Genomic DNA, 21,632 nt, shown 5'->3' on the forward strand with positions numbered 1-21,632 from the left:
TTGACATTCGGGATCCCTGATCCCCTATACTTTTGGAACCAGAAGAAATGATAAGCATGGCAATTGAGTCAGAGATTTTGAGCTGAGGTCAGGGTCTTAGATACGTAATTAAAATGTGGAATCAAAAGGGGGAGATCATATTGGAATACAGTCCCAGGGGAGCTCCTTTCTATGGGCTTCATTTGAATGCTTTCATTTACCAGAGAGAAAAGGAGGCACTGTCTGTTGCATCACACGTTACATAAGGATGCACTCTACTGCTCCCTTATCATTTGTAATGCCTCAGTGACATAATTGATTTGCCACTTGAATTATACCATTGAAAGTGAATTAATACATCTTTCATTAAGAGCATGTCAGTGGCAGATAGATTTCTTAAACTGACAGCCACACTGGATCTGTATCAATTGACGTGATTCATACACACATCACTGAGAATGAATATTAGTAATGCTTTGGTTACCTTGGTGTATTCATTGGGAGATTTTTAATGGCTCGACTGGATTGCTGTGTATAGGCAATTCATTAAACTACTAATTAAAGGATCAACGTAATGATGTTTGGCCACTCCTAATCCACCAATGTCTAAATAGAAGATAAAGCTCTTTGTTATAATAACATCGTTATATTAATGTAAATTATTGTGTTTATTTCCAGTCGAAAGCCATATTTTCATTATTTTGCCATTGCTTTTTTTTAGGCCCAACTAGCACTCAGAAAGATTTTTTATAAGAAATTAACTATAATTAGAGATCCAATCCATTAATTATAATATATTTACAATTTTAAAACTGTTTACTTTTATGAGTCAAAGGTAACTAAATTAGTTTTGGGGGAAAATAATGGCTCACGTTTCTGGCCTGTGGTACAAAGCCAAACAGATTGTATAGTCATAAAACAATTAAAAACTATTGCAGTTATGTCACAATGGTAAATTATAGAAACAACAAGATACTTCAGCCATGCTGGATGGAAAATTCCAAAATCATAATCCAAAGTAATAGGTTTTGCAGGCTCTTGCTGTAAATCTGTTACTTCTTAGTCATTACAAAAATATATTAATTGCAATATCTGATTTGCTACTGGGGTAACTACAGTGTTATGAAAATACTTTAAAAAGAAGCATGCTTCCTACAAATATAGTGATGGATTTCAAACAAGCTATGAAGGGAAATGCATACCTGGTGGTGAAATCAGTGAGTGGGACCTCATCTACACTGCCATATAATCCAGTTTCTGCATCCAGATTATCTTCTTTGAACTGAATTATATGGCATTGTAGACTCATATGATAATCTGGATTCAGAAACTGGATTATATAGTAGTGTAGATCCAGCCTGGTTGGAGCAATTTGGGTAGCAGCATTGAGCTTCCAAACAAGCTCCTGAACTTTTTCTTCACCTTATTTTAAAGTGGGAGTGCCTGATTATTAAAAGATTTGTGGCTGCACTGCTAAATTTCTGCAAATGGTGAAAATGTAAAACAAAAGCAGCACTTTTTGGTACTGATTCCAATGGGTGGGGTAGTACCATTGCAAACTTTTGGGGGTCCACAACAATAACTAAGGGAATCATAGATAAAATATATGATGCCAACCCATGGTATGAATCATAGAAAGTTAGGAGTGCCATATACTAATTTTGTAGAGCTAACCTCTGCCATCCCACGTTTAAAAGTGCTCTAAAATATCCTGTTTTTTTTCTCTTCCTCCTCTTCATTTACCTTTAGTTTACCTGTTTCCACCAACTGAATTATGGTACATTTCTTCGAACTGAGTTCAAAACTAAAAAGTAACTTGTATTCAATGAAGGGAGTAAGGTGAGAGGAGAGGAGTGAGATATTTCCTTTCCGTGTAGGCTTGGCCCAGAACTGCCAGCTGCAATTTCACTTTACTTGTGTTCTTCATCATTCAGTCCCTTCAGGGAGATGGTGGTAGGGTATAAAAAGAATGCTATTACTATTATTATTGTTATTATTATTATTATTATTATTATTATTATTTATATCCTGCTTTTTCTCTCCATAAGGAGACTTAAAGCAGCTAACATTGAAAGCATTACAATACCATTTAAAATATACAAATATCTGAATATTAAGACAGTATTAAACATCATTAGTATTACGAACAATTCACATAAAATCCATAAAAACATCTTAGCCATACTCTGATGTTGCTTGGCCATGTATGCATCATTTTTTAGCTATGAAAGGTTGGAATGGATGGATGTATGCAAAGATAAGATGAGATGAGATAAGATAGATGCGTAGACAAATCTGTGGGGAGAGGCTGGGGTTAGAGTGGTTGTGTTTCTGGAAGTGTGTTCACAAAATACAACCTTTGTGTCTTTTAAATTTTTTTTGATACTATGCAATGTTTTAATTAAATGAGAGCAGTAAAGAGACATCTTATTGTTTCCATTAAAATGCTATAGGCAGCCTAAGAAAGATTGTTGTCAAAACCCAAACTATGATTAATGGAGGCTGTACTGTGCCGTCACACCCAGACACTATAAAATTAAAACTAAGATGTGCTTCTCTCTTTATCTGGGTGAACTACTGGTGTCTTTCTTAGAAGCTCAAGATATTCAGTAATGGAGGCCACTCCAGGTTTTGAACATCAAACAGAATATTTATTTCTCAAAGTCTTTGGCAGACTTGGCACAGCTTGTTGAAGTTACAAACAAAACAGTCAATTTGTGAAACCATGTAGATGTTCTTTCTTTTTCTTTTCCTCCAGCTGCTAAATTAACTTCCCCCAATGGTAGAAAATCCTGGGACACTCTACCCTAACCCTGAGCCGCTATGGTTAGAAAGAACAGGTCTTCCCCTATCTAAGCTCAAGGTTAGCTTTGGAGATGAAGTAACAAAGTCTCTCTCTCTCTTTCTCTCTCTCTCTCTCTCTCAATGACTCAATAGCTCAATATCCCAATGACTATTTCTCTATCTATCTATCTATCTATCTCAATATGTTTCTCAATAAGCTTCTCTATCTAACTAACTCAATATCTCAATAACTCAATTCCTGTTCTATGTATCTATCTATCTATCTATCTATCTATCTATCTATGTATGTATCTCTATAGTACTCAATTCTCAATATTGCTCAATAGTACTCAATACTCAATAGTACTCAGAATGGCTTTGTCAGAGCTTCTTAGCTGACCAACAGCACATCTGAGGCTTTTTTCTATACTAAAGAAGGCATGGGAGATTCCAAAATGGAGATCTCATTCCCAGGAAAAAAGGCGGTCTCTAGACCCAAAGAGATACTTTTTAAACCAATAGCTGCAAGGGCTTGCAGGCTGGCTTCCAACCTCTGTTAATAATTAACTTTCAGGGTGCTGCTGCAACCCTGGGGAAAATGCAAAGGGGTACCATTTCAAGCAACCAAAAAGCAATGCAAACCAAGCTCCTGGGAGACGGAACATGTACATAAAAGTTGTGTTTTTGTGTGAAGCTAATGACCATTGATAAAATGGTCCTTGAAACTTTCATCTGCTTCTCTTTTTTTCATCTGTTGCTGAGGTCTTTTGTTTTATACAAGAATTTTGGGCTTCCATTTTTCATCTTCTTCCTTCTGTTATTCTTTGAGATTTCACTGTAAAATGATAATTATGTATTTTTAGAATTTGAAGTCACCCCATCAATCCTCTAGGGTGGATATTAAGTTGTAGACATAACCCACTTTTAAATTCCCATGTGCCAGAAAACATATAGCCTCTGCCCCTGTTTAATTTTCATCTTCAGTTAGATATTTGCTAATAACTTTTTCTTCCCAGAAAATAAAAATCCTTGAAAATAGAGAGCCGTATGGAGCATCCATGTCCACTATGCATACATTTTAAAGAACCTTGCATAAATTAGTAGGATATGCATGCCCTTTCTTAATTTATTCTGTCAGGTGTCGTGATCAAGAAACAGTCCCAGAAAATAATGGAGTCTAGATTAGTGTGTTTTGATTTGTTTTTGGGTTTTGTGGGGAGTGTTTTTGTTAATATTTTTGTTTCCTTTTGGGGAAAAAACATACTAAAATATATACAAATACATACTAGACACAATCACCACTATTAAAAAGGAATAAATAAAAAATGAACATTAAGCACTTAACAACTTATATATTCAATACTCCCCAAACAGAAATGCTCTACCCGACTTACCGGACAGGGATGTTGCGGTAGCTGGTGCTCTCCCACCACCCTCTCCCAGGCCTTCTCGTTTCCAGGAGCCCCTGGTGTCTTGTGTGTTTTGGCACCTGGTGGGCGCTCTGCCAATCAGTGCCATACTCCACTCTGCATCCTGTTTACTGCCACTAGTGCCAACTTTGACCTGCTGCAGCAGATCTGGGAAAGGCACGCCAGCCCTCAAACCAGGGCCTTCAAATTGCACCCTCCCTTCTGCCCTGTAGTTATTTAGCCTGTGTTGGTGTTATTGTTATTTCTCAGTCATGGTCTTTTGCCACAGCTTGGGGGTGTTTGGCATGCGCCCTGGATCTGGTTTGGAAGGGGGAGTGTCCAGGTAGCTTCTTAGAGGTGCGGCAGTACCAGTGTCCTGGGTTGAAACTTATCAGAAAACTGCCTGTGACCCCTATCGTTGTTTTGGTTGAATCGGTCAGCAGTGGACTGTACGATTCCTAATCCAGAACCCATGCATGGCTGCCAACCCTGTCTGCATTGAAATCAATAAACAAGTTGTGGCCTTTGGTTGCCCCAATACTGTGTGTTTGCCTACTTATGTGGGGAGAGTGGGTGGAGAGGGGTCGCCCATGCCCACCAAAAAGACTTTTCGCTTTCCAATACAAAGATCTGAATCTAAAAATAATGTTTAGACTTCTCTTTAATATCAACCTCAGATACTTTTCTTCTGGCTAAGAGCAATTCCATATATGTCAGCCTTCAAAATTTTCTTCTTTGTGTAAATCAAAAACAACTTGCAGTCCTTTAAAAATGCAACCAACAATTTTTTGTCTTATCAAATTAAATAATTTGTTCATTTCAGCCATTTCAAAGATCTTCAAAATCCTGTCTTCTTTTATGGTATGGTCCAAAGCATTCCTTTTTACATATCATATAATGGATGATTCTGAATTAACAACATTAAATTGATCATTTGATATCCACAACAGAAAAAAGTCTTATCTTCACTTGTATATCTTTGTCTGCAGTATTTTAAGACTGACACTTCACTCTCTGAGAGTAATGCAGAGCGCTAGATAGTTGTCCAAATCTGAAAGAAACACTTCCTCAACTAGATTTCACTCCAGATTGTCCTGTTATGTTGTTGTGTCTTTAATAAAACTAGGAAATATTTCTCATCCACCCATCTAGGTATATAATGGTAGAGATACCAAGCTGAACAGTCCAAGGCAAGTGGAAGAACTGTCCTTGTTCTATGCTTTGATGAATTCATACCAGTGAGTGGTAGATCATGGCAAAAACTTTTCTCTTTCCTGTTTCAGGAGCTTTTAAAATGACAGAAAATATAATTTTTAAAAAAGTAACTTCTTTTCTATTGTTTCAGAATAAAGGGAAATAAATTATGCCAATTCAAGAGCGAATTTCTCCACCCACACATACATATTTACTTCTCTGGGAATGGAAGAACTTTGGATTCTATCATTCCCACAGAGACGGTCTTTATTGTTTCATTTTATTAGCTGCTTTTAAAATGTCCCAGTTTCTCTCTCTGCCTCTCACTTCTCCCCTTTACCCTTGGCTTAATTTGGTTGTTGCAAACGGGTTCAAATGGGGGAAAGCAGTTTGGGTTCAATGGGTAAAGTTAACACAGCAGGATGGTGAGGAGAGAAAAAGAAGGTGTAAAATTTTGCCTTTCCTAAACTCAGTACATTAATATAAGGATTTTTCTGCTTAATATAATTGTTTTGTATGATATTATTTTCTCACTGTTTGACCACACTCTTGACCACACAGTTCCTGGATGTTATATCTTAATGTTCCATTGTATCTTCCAGTAATCGTGGACCTTTTCTCTTGTGCATCCAGAACACCTCCTTTTAATTTTCTCTGATGTTGGTATTCCTGTGTGAACCTTTACACTGCCACTCAGATGAGATTTGTGCGGTCAGGTGTCCATGTTCAAAAACAGGTATCTCCACCTTATGGGAAAATTAAGAAATCCCAAACTCTTCCAGGGATCATTGCATTATTAGAGCACTTATGTCAAATGTCGAATTTGATAAAATCGGCAATGAAACATCCCATTGTATTGTGTAGTACACACCTGTGATTTTCCAAATAATATTTTGATTCTTTGAATCATCTCTTTCCATTAGCTTGATTGTAACTGCTATAATCTACAGACAAAGCTGAAATCATCTGTCAAAATGAGCATTCTTAGAATGATATTCTCTCAATTACTAGAATGAAACAATGTTCAGCGAATGAAACAATGTGATATACTATTATGGCTTAATCTCCATTGTCATCTGTCTGCCTTAAAAATATCCCATGCAATTACAGAGTAGTTTAAAAGACACTGAAAATAATAATAATGATAATATCACTGTCATCATCATCACCATCATAATCTCTAGTGTGGTCACTTGCTGTAATTGGATCCTCAGTGAAACTTTCTTCACTGTTAAGTCAATCTCATGAACATCGTCACTTGAGTAGCACAGACTCCCCATAGGTCCCCCCAAAACCATCCATAGTAATAGTTATGAACCTAACTCCTATGGAAACCAGCATTGACCTGTGGATACATTTACCCAAGTTTTCAGGGTAAATTTTTACCAAAACTTCTTGACTTATAGTCAAATATATATGAAATTTACATTGGTACATTAAGTATTACCATGCTTATATCATTGAGAACAATCTCTGTTTTGGAACAATGGCAGATAATATGGGATTGAATTGTATTGTGCTGCAAAAGCCTTCTAATGGTCTATTGATCACTATTATCTCAGTTCAGGTTTTACTTGTGGGCATTGACATATGGACACTGAGGAGTTCTTCCCTTAGTATCCTATGTGGCATTTAGCCTCTTCCTTGAACAGATAATGAGAATGTTTGCAGGAAAGAAAACTGCTTTCTTTTGGAAATTCTATGAGGAAAATTCTGAAAGTACCTTGGATCAGAAGAAGATCAAACTAGTCCATACTCCAAGAAATAATGCCCAGCTGCTCACAGGAGGAAAGGATATTAGAGGCAAAGATGAAGTACTTTGGCCACATAATGAGAAGACAGGAAAACTTGGAGAAGATAACGATGCTGGGGAAAATGGAAGGAAAAGAGAAGAGGGGTCAACCAAGGGCAAGATGGATGGATGGTATTCTCGAAGTACAGGCTTGACTTGAAGGAGCTGGGGGTGGCTATGGTTGACAGGGAGCTCTGGCGTGGGCTGGTCCATGAGGCCATGAAGAGTTGGAAGTGACTGAATGAATGAACAATAACAAAATGATAGCATAGAATTGTGGGGAAGCCTCTATGTACAACTTTGAGGGCCTTCTTTCAACACATGTACAAGATGTAGGTGGTGATGGGAAGAACTGAATGGCACACATAATATTAGAAGCTACTCACGTGGTGGTGTAAATAATACAGTGGCCATGTAGGGCTCTCATTACTCTTCCTAATGATGTTGTAACCAAAAAAATACATGTTATCAGAAGGCATGGAAGATGCATATCCAGCCATGTTTGCTCATAGAATAACTTTCAAGATTAAAAAAAGATGCGAAATAATTAATACAGTCAGAGTTGAAACATTTAACCGAAGCTCCTCCTCACTTGTATCCTACATTTGTTGTCCATACATGGGATGCCCAGAAATGGCAGTGGATACCATAGTAGCGGTCTATAGTTCTCATGTCAAAGGGATTGAGAATCTATTCTTGGCTGTAGTGTGAACTTTACAGCAACTATGCAGGAAGTGGAATCAGTTTGAAGATAGGTTTGACTATATAAAATCTTTAAAGTCTGGGCTAAAACCTGCAATAGATTCACTGCTAAGCCACCAGCTGCTGTTGGGTTACCACCTCCAAGATGGTTGTAGGTGCATGGAGCAGTTGTTCGGGAGAATGGCAAATTTTTAAATTTTGCTTTCTCCTTCATTCAATTTTTTTTAAATATCAACATCATTTCACAGAATGTATAATCTGTGAATTTTAATGGTTCTTCCAAAAAAATCTCTCTTATTCCTAAGACACCAAAATTTATCTTAAGATTCAACATCACCTCCATTTTCCAAAAACAATTCCACTTTTTAAAAAGACCTCAAGTATGTTTCAAGGGTGGCGTCTGTTGTTGTTGCTGTTGTTAAATAGATTTTTGACTCCATTGGCTTTGAATCTTCCAGTTCTTAGATTGGAGCATTGGTATTTGTCCTATACTTTCCATTCTCATACAGCAATTAATGTTTATTTGTTTTCAATATTTATTTCCCATGTTTTGCTAACAACATATTCAAGGGAGTTTACAATTAAAATAAAGTCATAAATCAAAATGAAGTTAGGTCTCATGGCAAATAGCTTAAAATTTCATTAAGAGAATTTATTGTTAGAACAGTGCAGCTTGAACCTTAAGAAGACCATCAGACTCTCCAGACTATTTACAACAAGCTTGCCAGTTCCTAGCTGCCACAATTCAAGAGCAAGTTAAATGAAAGAATGAGTGCCATACAAGGACACCATAATTTCCCCCCTGGTATCAGGACCCAGGTTCAGTTCTCAGCTATCTGTAAGGAAAATAGAAGTAATCCTCAGTGCTGATAAGTGCCCTGGTGAGTCTGTAGAAAATGACTGTTTTGTGAAGGATATGGGAGTAATCTCAGTACCGAAAGGAAAGAATTCCATTAATTGAAAGAAGGGGAGGAAGGAGAGAGAAGTGTTTAAGTTAAAGTTTTTCATGTATCAGTTTTCATACCTGTCCTTCTCAGTTCAACTACATGACCTCAAAATTTTGTCCTTGTTTCATCTCATACTTTAACGAAGAGCCACACTTCTTGCAGAAACTGTACAAGCCTCTGGAATTCAGGTCTTCTCTGAAGCAGCACATTTGAATATACTTGAAAAGATTTGCTCTCGAGAATACCTAATGATCACGATCAAGTGGCAGTTCAAAGAAAGTTAAGGCTTTTTTTAGCAGGAAAAAATGATCTGGCAGACTGAAGACTGGAGGACGTATGCTTATACGAGAGAAAAGAGAGCAAGAGAGAGAAAGAGTAGGTTTGGGTGGAGTGGAGATGGGAATTCTTATTCTAATTCTAAGCTCCCTTTAAAAGTAATGTTTCTTGGTTTAGTTGCAATTGAGTCCAATATCTTGGCTTTCAATTAGAGGTGAGCAATTCGACAAAGACTTGTGTCATTTTTGTCCCATTTCTGTTTATTAGGAAGTTACCAAAATTTGGGAGGGGGTTCTATTTTTATTCTGGTAAGATTCGGTCCATTGGTGTCAATGGGGAAGCTTTAGCGACTCTTTTCTCTGTCATTTTTAGCCCTACCAGCATGAAACTCACATCACTTGTAGACCACATTTATGACTGCAAGCCTGCCAAGTTTCAGAATGTTTCACCAACCCACTGATTTTTGGAAAAAATTTAGTTTTTACCATAACATTTTTAAAAAACCCACCAGAGAGAGTTCTGGGAATTGAAGTCACACCACAAGAAGGAAGGAGAATGGACACAGTCAACCAGGCCTCTGAATGGCTAAGAAAGAAAGTGAGAAACACACAAAGAAAACAACCTCAACTCTCATCAGGCCCTGGGAGGGAGCACAAGGCTCCTTAAATGCCCATGCCACACAGTGTACTGCTAGGAAAGTGAGTTCTCATTTGCCTCTAGTGGGCACTGGAGGGGAGGAGCTTTGGGGAGCAATGGAGGAAGCTGCTGGGAAAGAAAGTAGAGGAGGAACCACATCTTGCCTCAGGTAGAGTGCCACTTAGCCCCATTAGCCCCATTAGCTGAGAAAAATAGGCTGCTGTGATTCGTATCGGCTATGACTTCAGCTAGCCTCACCAGGCTCATTTCCAAGGATTCGGCAGCTGAATCCCCCAAATCCGGGACACCAAAATGATATCATTCACACCCGTACCTTTAATGAGCTATAGTTATGACTACATTTTCCTGATTTTATAGCCAAATCTCCTTTGCTGGAAGTAATACACTTTTCCATCTGAAAATTCACAAAGAAGGGTATATCAAATTATACATATGCATGTTTAAAGGAAGGTTCAATATGCATCCCAAATGCTGTGATGATAAAGTTTTATCTACTCAACCCATTTATTGTCCATGAATGAAAATTTACCTGCTGTGTTTCATGTGTTTACTTTTTATTATCTTGGCCTGGCTTCCTAGGAAAAGAGCAGTGTTAAACATCTTTCAAAGCCAGTTTCAATGAAGGATATAATTTCACAAAAATGAGCAATATGTATTTTTTGTGGTCATTTAATTTTTTTAAAAGAAAATGTTTAGTGTTTTAAATTGTAATTGTTCCCTACCAGCACTCCATTTGGTGCCATCATTATGAAATCCAAAGGGATGAAAAAGTCACTAATGTCAACTCTCTTTTAATTCATAGGTTGACAGGACAGAAGTGATTCGAACTTGCATAAATCCTATCTTCTCCAAGCTTTTCACAGTGGACTTTTATTTTGAAGAAGTCCAGCGGCTACGGTTCGAATGCCACGATATCAGCAGCAATCACAACGGGCTGAAAGATGCAGATTTTCTGGGTGGCATGGAATGCACTCTTGGGCAGGTAGGGATTGTGGCCTTCTTGGATTCTCCCCCCCCCCCCCCCTACATTGGTCAAATCCATAACTACTAGTAAAAGCTCTTGCTAACTCCATTTGATACCTTTAAGAGACTAATTTGATGGTTTATTTTTAGACTAGCTGTGTGGTGACCACAGTAACTATGGCAGATCTTCCTATTGAAAAAGAACAACATTCCTACTCCAGAGCAAATATACACACATGCAGATCTCATAATGGATTTTCCGATGTCACATCTAGTTTGATCCTCTTTGAATACAAGCAATTTGCTTCACTATCCCTCACATCCATCACATATACCAATATGACAGATTTCACAGCATCATTTGGTTGTAAAACAATTATGTTATTGGTTAGGATCACTTGTGTTCTGTTCTCTTTTACTATCTGAAGTAGAGATGATTAAAACTAAATCCAAGGATCCACAAGCCAAATAAAATAATGAGTTTATTTCACAGTCTGTTATCTACTTTTTATAAAACACAACTTTAAAAATGTTGTTTATTATTTCAGTGAACTATTCAGTCCAGAGTTCTTAGAAATATTTTATGATAAAACAGAAGTAAGTTCATAGGAAACCTTTTCCAGATTGGTGTTGGTCCAAAGACTAATGCCCAAAGCCAGCCATTAATGGCCTAAATTGATGGGAAGGTGATATTTTAGCATCTTAAAAGATTAATTTGAATGTGCGGTGTCTGTGCATCTTCTAATGAGTGTCATCCATAATCTGAACATAGAAGTCCAGCAAGGAAATCAGCCTTTGCAAAGATGAGAGAAAATTAAATAAAATTATTTTATAGTGGTAGTTCACGTACTGTATAGGAGGTTGCATTGTATCATTTCCTTAATAACAGATACATGTTAAAGACTATGTAATTGTACATGGATGTGTGTGGAGGTGATGGCATTGTAAGGTGTAAAAACGTTTCTGTTCAAACCAGTTTTGAAAGATATATTTCAAAAAAAGGAAGGGCCTCACACACACAAAACCTTAGATGAATACTGAATACTGCTTGGATGTTAATAAGGGTTTACAACACAGAAATGTATTTGAGAAGAAGGCTGCTCAGCTAGAAATGATCTTAGCATGGAAGAAGGAGGATAGAACCCATATTCACTACAAGAAACTTAGCTTTGATGCAGGCCCGTAGCCAGGAGTTTGATTCGGGAGGGGCTGAGTTTGATTCGGGGGGGGGGGGCTGACTCCGAGTGAAAGAGGGTCTACCCTAGCAAGCCTTTTGTATCATTGCCCCAATACCCCCATGCATATGGGATATATTGAGCATGGTGATCAGATCATTATATGAATAAACATAACAGTTTAAATAATGTACCAGTAAGGCCTTCTCGCGGACCACCATGAGAATTGCGGGGGGGGGGGGGCTGAAGCCCCTCAAGCCCCCCCCCCCCCCCCCCCCCCGGCTACATGCCTGCTTTGATGGGAAAGCTCATATAACAAGAACAAGTTAAGAGAAATACATTACCAAGAGCAAAACACTTTTGATAATATCAGTAAATTTTAGGCCTCATTTTCCAATCTTTGGGGGTAATTTACTGAAAGACGATGACTCAAAAATATAGTGCATAGAGATCTGTGTTAGTACTTCAGTATTCTTGTATAGTTGAATTTTCATTTAATTTACTTCTTTTAGAAAAGGAGATGCTAGCTACTGTGGAGTCTATTATGAATGCATTAAATGCCTCTGTGAGTTAGATGTTGGGAAACAGGGGATTACTCCTCCTCGATGTTATTGTTCTTTTGCCTTTCTGTCAGAAACTGACAGGTAGCTCAAGACCAATAGTGCGCACCCCCCCCCCGCCCCAATATCTTCAGGCACACCTTCATTATCCATTTTGTGCATTTTTGTCATACATTGGTTTCATTCTCTTGAGCTCTTGAGACTGCACTTTGTAAGCTGCACTAAGACCTGCCAATCTGCTATAAACGTGGTGTACATGCTAGAGAGCACAGCAGTGACTGGAATTCCTGGGAGAACCTTGTAGCACATTGGCGCATACGTTCCCCAGGAACCATCTGACATAGCACGCTGGAAACTAAGGTCTACACAGCCTGTTTTGGCTTTGGGAAGTTAATTGTATGGGGCATAGAGTAAGGTGAACAAAGTACCTGAAGCATTATGCTGGCATGACATTCTAACAGCAAATCTGTAGAACTTTCAAAACATCATTTCTCTGACTCTGAACCAGATTTTGGCTGGAATCCAGATGTTGCTAGATCACGGTGTTTGTCATAATCAAACAGGGCAGTCAGTGGTCAAGATGACTACATGTTGCAACCAACAATATCAGGGAACCCAATGCTAGAGAGGTTTTATTATATGTGTAATAGCTGCATAGTTACTTATTTGTGTCTCTGAAGCACTGTAATACTGTACAAAAAGATGTAGTCCTGAGTTAATAGCTATGAAAGAAAATACCACCCTGGAGGATAATTCTGCTGGTATCAATGTTTATTGATAATTAGCCATTAAAGATAAACTTGGAGCAGAATTATAAAGACAGCTGGCAATTTTTCTTGCTCTCAAAATAAGAGGAAAAAAGAAAGTCTTAATAGACTGAGAAATGACCAATCACTGTGAGTTTTTTCCCTTTTGGGAATCCTTTGTGAATAATTTGTGCAGAAAACTTGTTTTTGGCCAACATCTTGGGGTTTGTTGCATGTAAAACACTTTTGTCAGACTAAACAGTATATTTTGCACAAAATGTCACATTTGCTATACAAAAAGCATTCCTAAGAGTGAAATAATCATCACAAAATATGGAGAAATTGTTGTAATCTTGTCAAGTGGGTGAAAAGTTTTAAATAATAATAATAATAATAATAATAATAATAATTATTATTATTATTATTATTAGAAACCTAGAGCTGGAAGATACCCCCAAGGGAGATTCAGTCCAACCCCCTGCCATGCATCATCATCATCATCATTATTATTATTATTATTATTATTATTATTATTATATTTATATCCTGGTTTATCTCCCCAAAGGAGACTCACACAAAGCTGGTAATTGAAGCCAAGAATCAGAAACTCAAGTGTTGCAGAGAAATATTTTAACATTTCTGCAAAACAAGTTACAGCCCTTCCTGCCTCATAGAACCCAACAACTAGTCTAATTAGGTAGAGCTGACATGTGCTTTCTTTAGTGTCACGTATATACTCTGAGCTGTAGTCCCACTTACTCACTATATAGCCCACAGAATCTAAGAATTTCTGACATTTTGAACAATTGCAAAAACTCAGATACTCAGATTAGCTTCTGAGAATTGTGTGCATTAAAGATTACCTTTATCCAATCATCTTTTCCTCATCTTAGCAATGATCACTAGAGAAAAATCTGAGAACCACCTTCCAATCCAAATGACAGATGCAGTCTGAGCTACTGGAAACTACTTTATTTGTGCACACTGCAAGCAGAGGAATCAAACTTAAAACTTTCAGGTGGCTTTTAACAGAAATCTGCCCATTCAGCTATGTCAGAGTTCTGCCATGATGGCTGCCTGACCTCTGAACAGTTGATATTTTAGGATCTGCTGTATATTTGATATATCAGTCGCTTCTAATATCTCTGTGTTCTGCTTGGTTGCCATTTGCTTGCTTGGGAGCCAGCAGCCTCTGTGATATTCCTTGGTAGGGGATTTTTACATCCATAAATAAGCAATAAACATGATTTATAATTGATGACTCTTTCCAAAAGGTGACTTGTTAAGAGGCACATCCTAGCATGCATATTCAAAGGGCAGTTTAATGCCAGTAAAAATTGATTTCCTCTCAGCTATATGAATGATGTCTTGCATTGCATAATTATTAATTATTCTTGAGGGCATTGAAGTGCCAAATAGATGTATTTTACTTCTCATTTGTTTATCTAGTAGAGTACAAATGCAGTATTTCTGAATGAAAAGTGCTAGCTATGAGAGAAACATTCTAACAGCATACAGAGTACCATTTCTTTTAATTTAAGGGAAAATGGTTGTTGTTGTGTGCCCTTAAACTATTTCTCATTTCTGACTTACACTCATCCTAAAGCAGTGGTTCCCAACCTTTTTTTGACCAGAGACCACTTGACCAGAAACCACTTTGACCAGGCACCACTCTCCAACATCAGTACCAAAAGGGTTACGAATCAGTTTTTGGTCAACTTTAATTTGATTTGGTTATTTGGGGTGCTGATTCAGAAAATGGTATTGGATAGACCACATCGGCTCTAGTTTCTGATACAGAACATATGCCACCCAGTAGTTGCGACAGAAAACCATATGGTTTTCTGCTTGCCTGCAGAAAACACTATTTAATAATCTAGAACTGATGTGGTCTATCCAAGGGGGCAAGGCTGGTCAGCAACAGGGAAGGAGTGGCAGGCAGTGTGAAAGGAGCAGAAATAAAATTAAAAAAATAAAGAGGAAGGAGGCTCACAGACCAGATTTTTGTCCTCGCAGCCCACTGGTGGTCCATGGCCTACAGGTGAAGAACCACTGCCCTAAAGCAACCACAACATGGGGTTTTATGAGATTTAGAATGAGCAACGTGTCCAGAATGAACCAGTAGGTTTCCATGGCCAAGTGCAGATTCAAACCCTTTCAGAAAACAGGTATTATGTGGGTAGAGGTAGTAATTATTAAAATAACAGTAGTTCTCTTTCACTGCTTTTTATTGTACAGTTTCCTTTATTATGTATCTGTCCTAATTTTTATGAAGAAGCTCTTAGGCCCCGTCACATTTTATCCTTGCAACAAAACTATAGGTTAGGTTGACATGAGATAGAAATTCCCCAAAGAGTATGTCCTAACTGAAAAAGGAGATAAGTTCTTCTCCTCATCTCCCAATCTCCTGGCATTGACTAGGGCTGCCAGACTGAAAATGGAAGAGGGCTCCTGTCACTGTAATGATTCTGTTCAAGATTGAATTTCAGAAGTCTACTGCTTGCCATCTGATTGCATGAACAATACCTCTTGAAATTTCCCCTTCTTCACAAACATTAAAAGTAGAGGGATGTAATCCTTTACTAATTTTCATCTTCCATGTTGTTGAAGCCTATTCACAATTCAGGGCTTACTATGTACAAAATTCAGACCAGGTTGTTTTGTGCAGAAACCAACATGGAAAACATTTTCTGTGTGAAATATAATATTCCCATGCAAAAGTATTATTTTTTATGTAGAAAAACCTGGTCCCTGTATACAAAATGTTGTTTTTATATGCAGATCAACCACCTGTGACTTTTACATAGACTAAGTCTCCAGTTACAGTCTTTTTAAAAACAGAAACAACCTTTTCTGTGCAGAAATGTTATTTTTTTTGCACAATACTGTAAAGGAAGGAAAATTCTGCACCCCAGAATTCTGAAAGATAATAATTATTTCAGGAAACAGAAACTGGGATGCAAAACACGAGTAAGGGACATTTTGAGAAATCACTTGTTCTTTGCCAGATCTTCATGCATCCCACTTTGAACCAAAACTGTTGTGAAAGGGATACTTTGCTTCAATAAGCAATTGTTTCTGTTCTTTGACATTTACTTCTACAAGGAAACTACATTCATCTCACATGAACCGCTAAGGATGTGATGCTAAAAAGCTGACTTTCTGAGGTGCAGTGAAATCCCCTCTGAATATACTATAAACTATAAAGAAGATCTCCCATTTGTTAAACCCTACCCTCATAGTACATTCTGAGTAAAACATGGAACAGATTCACAGCCCAACTGGAGACCCTTCCACATAGCCATATAACCCAGAATATCAAGGCAGGATATCCCACAATATCTGCTTTGAACTGGGTTATCTGAGTCCACACTGCCATATATTCCAGTTCAAAGCAGAAAATGTGGGATTTTATTCAACTGTGTGGAAGGGACCTGAGAACTACCAGCTACCACTAGTCTGTTTTAGTTAATTATATGGTGAAGAAAAATACATGTTCCTTACATGAAAATTGCATCTTCAGCCTAGAGCCCCTGTCATCTTCTGATGTTCCTTTTATCTTTTTGTACAGATTGTTTCACAGAGAAAACTCTCAAAATCTTTATTGAAACACGGGAACACAGCGGGGAAATCTTCCATAACGGTAGGTCCATCTGAAGTGCTGTTCCTTCTTCCCGTTTACCTCAGAGGACTTCAGCAACATATACTTTTTCTATCCATGTTTAATTATAAATGCTTCATTTTTGCTGAAGTGTGCCCCTTTCATCCTAAGAACTGAGAGGAAAACCACATTCTACTCGTCAAAGCAGGAGTGAGGATTTGGCGAAAGGCTAATTTGGAAAGGACTTGAGGGACACATTTCACTAGTGGGTGGGTCTAAGGATATGGTATGGTGCCAAACAGAGTAGATGGGGTCATGTGCAATGTGTACCAAGTAGGACATAGGCACAGCACATGAGACAAGGCAAGGCTCCACTCCATTCAAGAAATAACAGAAGAACCTTTTGTGCACATGTGGGACCCATGAATATTAAACATTAACAAGAGTATTTTTGTTCAGAACTTTATGTGAAAAACATTATTATAATTTTCTTGACTAACTAAATAAAGGTAGTCCCCAAGTTATGAGGCTCTGGGTTGTTTTAGGTTTTCATGGCAGGCATCCTCAGAGGTCACAATCTCTGAGGATGCCTGCCATAGATGCAGGTGAAACATCAGGAGAGAATACTTCTAGAACTTGACCATACAGCCCGAAAACCTACAACAACCCAGTGATTCCAGCCATGAAAGCCTTCCACAACACAAGATAGTCTCTGTTGGTTTGTTCTTCAGTTGAATTTGTTTGTAAGTCAGAACAGATACATTTTTTCAGTGTAAATCCAGAGATAGATAGATAGATAGATAGATAGATAGATAGATAAACTTTGGATAAACACCCCTGTGATGTTTATTTTGCTGTCTGTGCCCCTGTTTAGAAGATTTCACCGCATTTTCTGTCCCTGTGATTATTGGATTTTGAAAAAAAATTGGCTTGTTGTGATAACAAGAATTGGTGATGAAGCTTCTGTTGAGACACCTTTTCCCCACAGTAACTCTTTCAGGAGTGAATTTCCCTTCCAAGGGGTAGATTTCTCTCACTTCTGGTCAACTCTGGTCTTGACTATTAATCATTTGTAAGTTGGGTGTTTGTAATTGCCTGTACTGTATTTACATTGGCTAAGTATATTTTTTACAGTGTAAAGTCAAGAGGTCAGTTATTAAAATAAGATGGTGACACACAGAGGCGGCCCTAGGTAATTTTCAATGGTAAGCAAACAGTATCCCCCCCCCCCCCCCCCGCCAACCAATCACTGATATATATTTTCTGTTTGTCGTGGGAGTTCTGTGTGCCATATTTGGTTCAATTCCTCATTGGTGGAGTTCAGAATGCTCTTTCCTTTTAGGTGAACTATACATCCCAGTAACTACAACTCGCATATGTCAAGGTTTATTTTCCCCCAAGAGCGCCTCAAGAGCGCCCCTGGGCAAAATCAACTATACTGCAAATGCTTACTTTGCGTAATGGGTTGAGCTACCCCTGGTAACACATACATCTAAGGAGGTGAAATGTATTGACTTCCATGCTAAAATAAACCTGCTTTGTTGTTTAATGGAGCTCCCTCATTACTTATGGTGAGCATCCGTGACTGCCATGTGTTTGTTTTAAGGATAAGTATAGCTGGACCTAGTTACCTAATTTTTAATGAGGCACCAGACTGTTTTAATTAGTTTGGATTCAATTACCCTTTTTCTGATTGCTAACTAACCAAGCAGATGGTTTTTGGTCAAAGTGGCACCTTTAGCTTATATAAAGGTAAAAAGCAAATATGAGGCAAATCTGTCTTGGATCTCACCATTTATGTCTCTTGGGGAAATATTATTCTTACTCATGTGAATTTCATAGCTTCTGAAACTTGGAAATGGCCAATAAAATATGTAGTCTGTGATGGAATTACTGGCAGGCCTGTCATCAAAAAGAACTATTTTCTTTTCTTTCTTTTCTAATTATATAGCATAAGAAATTATCTAATCATTTTTTATAATATTATAATATGGCCATAAAATGTAACATTAAGATTCTCGGAAGTTGTAATGAGATATACAAGGATATATAACCTAAATAAAAGAAGCCCGTTGATTTGTAGCAGACTGTGCAAATGGGATTAGCATGTATGAGCTGGCCCACTTGCCTGGAGTAACAGATTTATTTAAACCAGAAGGAACAGTCAAATGTTCAGTAACGTTGCTTACGATATACTGTGTAAATGAACTAAAGAAAATAGAACCATACATGCACAAAAGATAGAAAATATAAACTTTAATTTTGAAGTTTTTTTTTTAAAAAATACATTCTTATATCTTAAATATACTTCAAACATTTCTGTACTCCAAAGATAGATGTGACCTTCTTCTGTTTCCTGCCAAACTGATTTGGTTTTCAATTCAGGATCATTTCTTTTTGGTCCAGGCACTGAAAAACAAATACTGAAATACTATATGAATTGTCTCCAAAACTGAATTGCCACCATAATATTGAGAGCTGGGTGAACTCCTCTCTAATGTGTCCAGAGGAGAGTGACTAAAATGATCAAAGGTCTGGAGAACAAGCCCTATAAGGAGAGGTTTAAAGAACTGGGTGTGTTTAGCCTGCAGAAGAGAAGGCTGAGAGGAGAGATGATGGCCATGCATAAATATGTGAGGGAAACTCATAGGAAAGAGGGGGCAGGCCTGTTTTCTGCTGCCCTGGAGACTAGAAATTAGAACAATGGCTATAAAACTACAGGAAAAGAGATTCCACCTAAATATTAGGAGGAACATCCTAACTGAGAGAGCTGTTTAGCAGTGGAACTCTCTGCCCCAGAGTGTGGTGGCGACGCCTTCTTTGGAGACTTTTGAACAGAGACTGGATGGCCATCTGTTTGGGGTGTGTTGAATGCAATTTTCCTGCTTCTTGGCAGGGGGTTGGACTGAATGGCCCACGAGGTCTCTTCCAAATCTAAATCTCTAACTTGATCAACCATTTTCACTTTCCTATACCCTCAGTGGGCCCTACCAATGCACCCAGCAGTGACCAGGAATTGATTTTGAACTTTATTTTATTTCTTGTTGCTTGGAGGTAGAACCTGCCACAAAACAGTATTTACTGCAAAACAACATACTCTTCAATAACTACTTTTTTGTTTAGCAAAAAACACGTTTATCTTTCAAATGGGATATGAATGGGGATCTGGATGGGCCAAGTACTGCAGCTAAATTGCATGATTTGCATCCTTGTAATGCTGCATAAAGATGACCAAAAGTGAGATTATTTTTTCCAAACATTTGAAATGTTCAGCTATTTTTATGGGTGAGTGGGCAGAAGGCTACACTGGCTGGTAGCATTCTAAATTCTGGATATAAACATCCAAGTTATAAAAATTTGTAGCGTCCTATCATTTTTTTCTAATTATCTAATTATCCTTAAATGGATGAAAGAGGCAGTGAAATATACTTGCTAGCCATAGTTCTAGTTTATATGCCTTGAGCCTAACAAATTATATGGGCAGTTGGCTAATTGGCAGTTGATGCGTCATGTGTAGCTTCCATCACCATTTTATCTGGCTCCACGTGATCCTTTCAAACATTAATTAAAGTGTAATAAAAAAATTAGAAAATCTCTGTGTTAATGATAAATTATATTGAAAGTTTCAGATTGTGTATGTGAGTATATGTTAGGCATGAAGATATGGTGGTTAGGTCAAATGGGAGTTCAAGTCCCATTAAACCTAGGGCCCATCCAGACAGGGCCTTTAGTGCGGGAACTCCGGTAATAAAGGAGGGGTTGTCCAGACAACGTTCTGGACAGTCCTACATTAATTTGCTACAAACCAGGAAACCCCTGGTTTGTAGGGAATTAATTTGATAGTGGATTTATTCTGCGCCTTCTTGGAAGGTGTGGGATAAGTGCACTATTTCTGGGTCTGGGCTGTAGAATACTGCAGTCCAGACAGTATTCCCACAGTTTATCGGGCTAAAAAAAGGTCCGGTAAACTGTGGGAATACCCACCCTCCTCCCTCCAAGCTCCTAGATGCCTTAGAACACTAAGAAAAACTTATGTGGTCTCCTTAACAAGCCCTGGTGAGCAATCTCGGCATGTAGAAATGATCCGCCAGAAAGGGGGGGGGGGGAAGGAAAATGCACTGGTAGAGCTAATCGGGGCTTCTAATGGAGGACACATAAGTTTTTCTTAGTTTTCTAAGGGGTTTGGGGACTCAAGGGGAGGGGAATAGGGCCTCCACACATGTGGACAACCCACCCCAGAAGGTATGTGCTTTCTGGGGTGGGTATGGACAGGCCCCGAGAAATATCGGTGTGTTTTTAACATGGGTGCTTTCGGGACAAGGGCAAGGGCCTGTCTGGATCCAATCCAAGTAGCTACCAAATCTAACAGTAAGGAAGGATGGGAGCTTCAGTCCAATATCTGGAGGGCTACATGTGTCCTATATGTATCAGGGTGAGTGTCACGATGAGGCACCATCTGGTAGCTGCCTCAGGCCATAGATCGCACAAGGGTTTCTATTCTCCACACTGGTGTTCCCATTCGGTACTCCGGTGTGGTAAAGGAAGTTATCTTGCTCACAGTGTACAAATAAGAATCAGTTAAGATTGGCTGTTGCATGGGGATGTGTGGGATGCACCTTCTTGTCCTTTACTTCAGACAACAAAATGCTTTGGGCCAGCCCTGTTTCCTGTTGTATATAACACCTTAGCTATAGCTCTTGAGGACATATGCTCTACCACTTGTGACGCTCTCACTGCTAGAGGATGCCCTATTTATTCCAGAGTCTGCATCAGTGAGGATGTCAGTTTCTGTCAGAATTAACTTCTGCAGACCGTTGTCTGGGAAACAGTGGCGCCCAAGAGTACAG

The 21,632-nt window shown here is 38.4% G+C and overlaps 1 protein-coding gene across 1 annotated transcript in view; it reads left to right on the forward strand.

Moving 5' to 3' along the window:
* CPNE4 (copine 4) overlaps positions 1-21,632 on the forward strand; it is a 246,075-nt gene that overhangs the window by 135,781 nt on the left and 88,662 nt on the right. The window contains exons 3-4 of the mRNA XM_060781818.2: positions 10,543-10,722; positions 16,756-16,827. Of these exons, the coding sequence (XP_060637801.1) occupies positions 10,543-10,722; positions 16,756-16,827 (252 nt within the window). The remainder of the gene's footprint in view (positions 1-10,542; positions 10,723-16,755; positions 16,828-21,632) is intronic.

The sequence above is a fragment of the Anolis sagrei genome, chromosome 6 (genome assembly GCF_037176765.1).
Source record: "Anolis sagrei isolate rAnoSag1 chromosome 6, rAnoSag1.mat, whole genome shotgun sequence".
Taxonomy (NCBI): Eukaryota; Metazoa; Chordata; class Lepidosauria; order Squamata; family Dactyloidae; genus Anolis; species Anolis sagrei.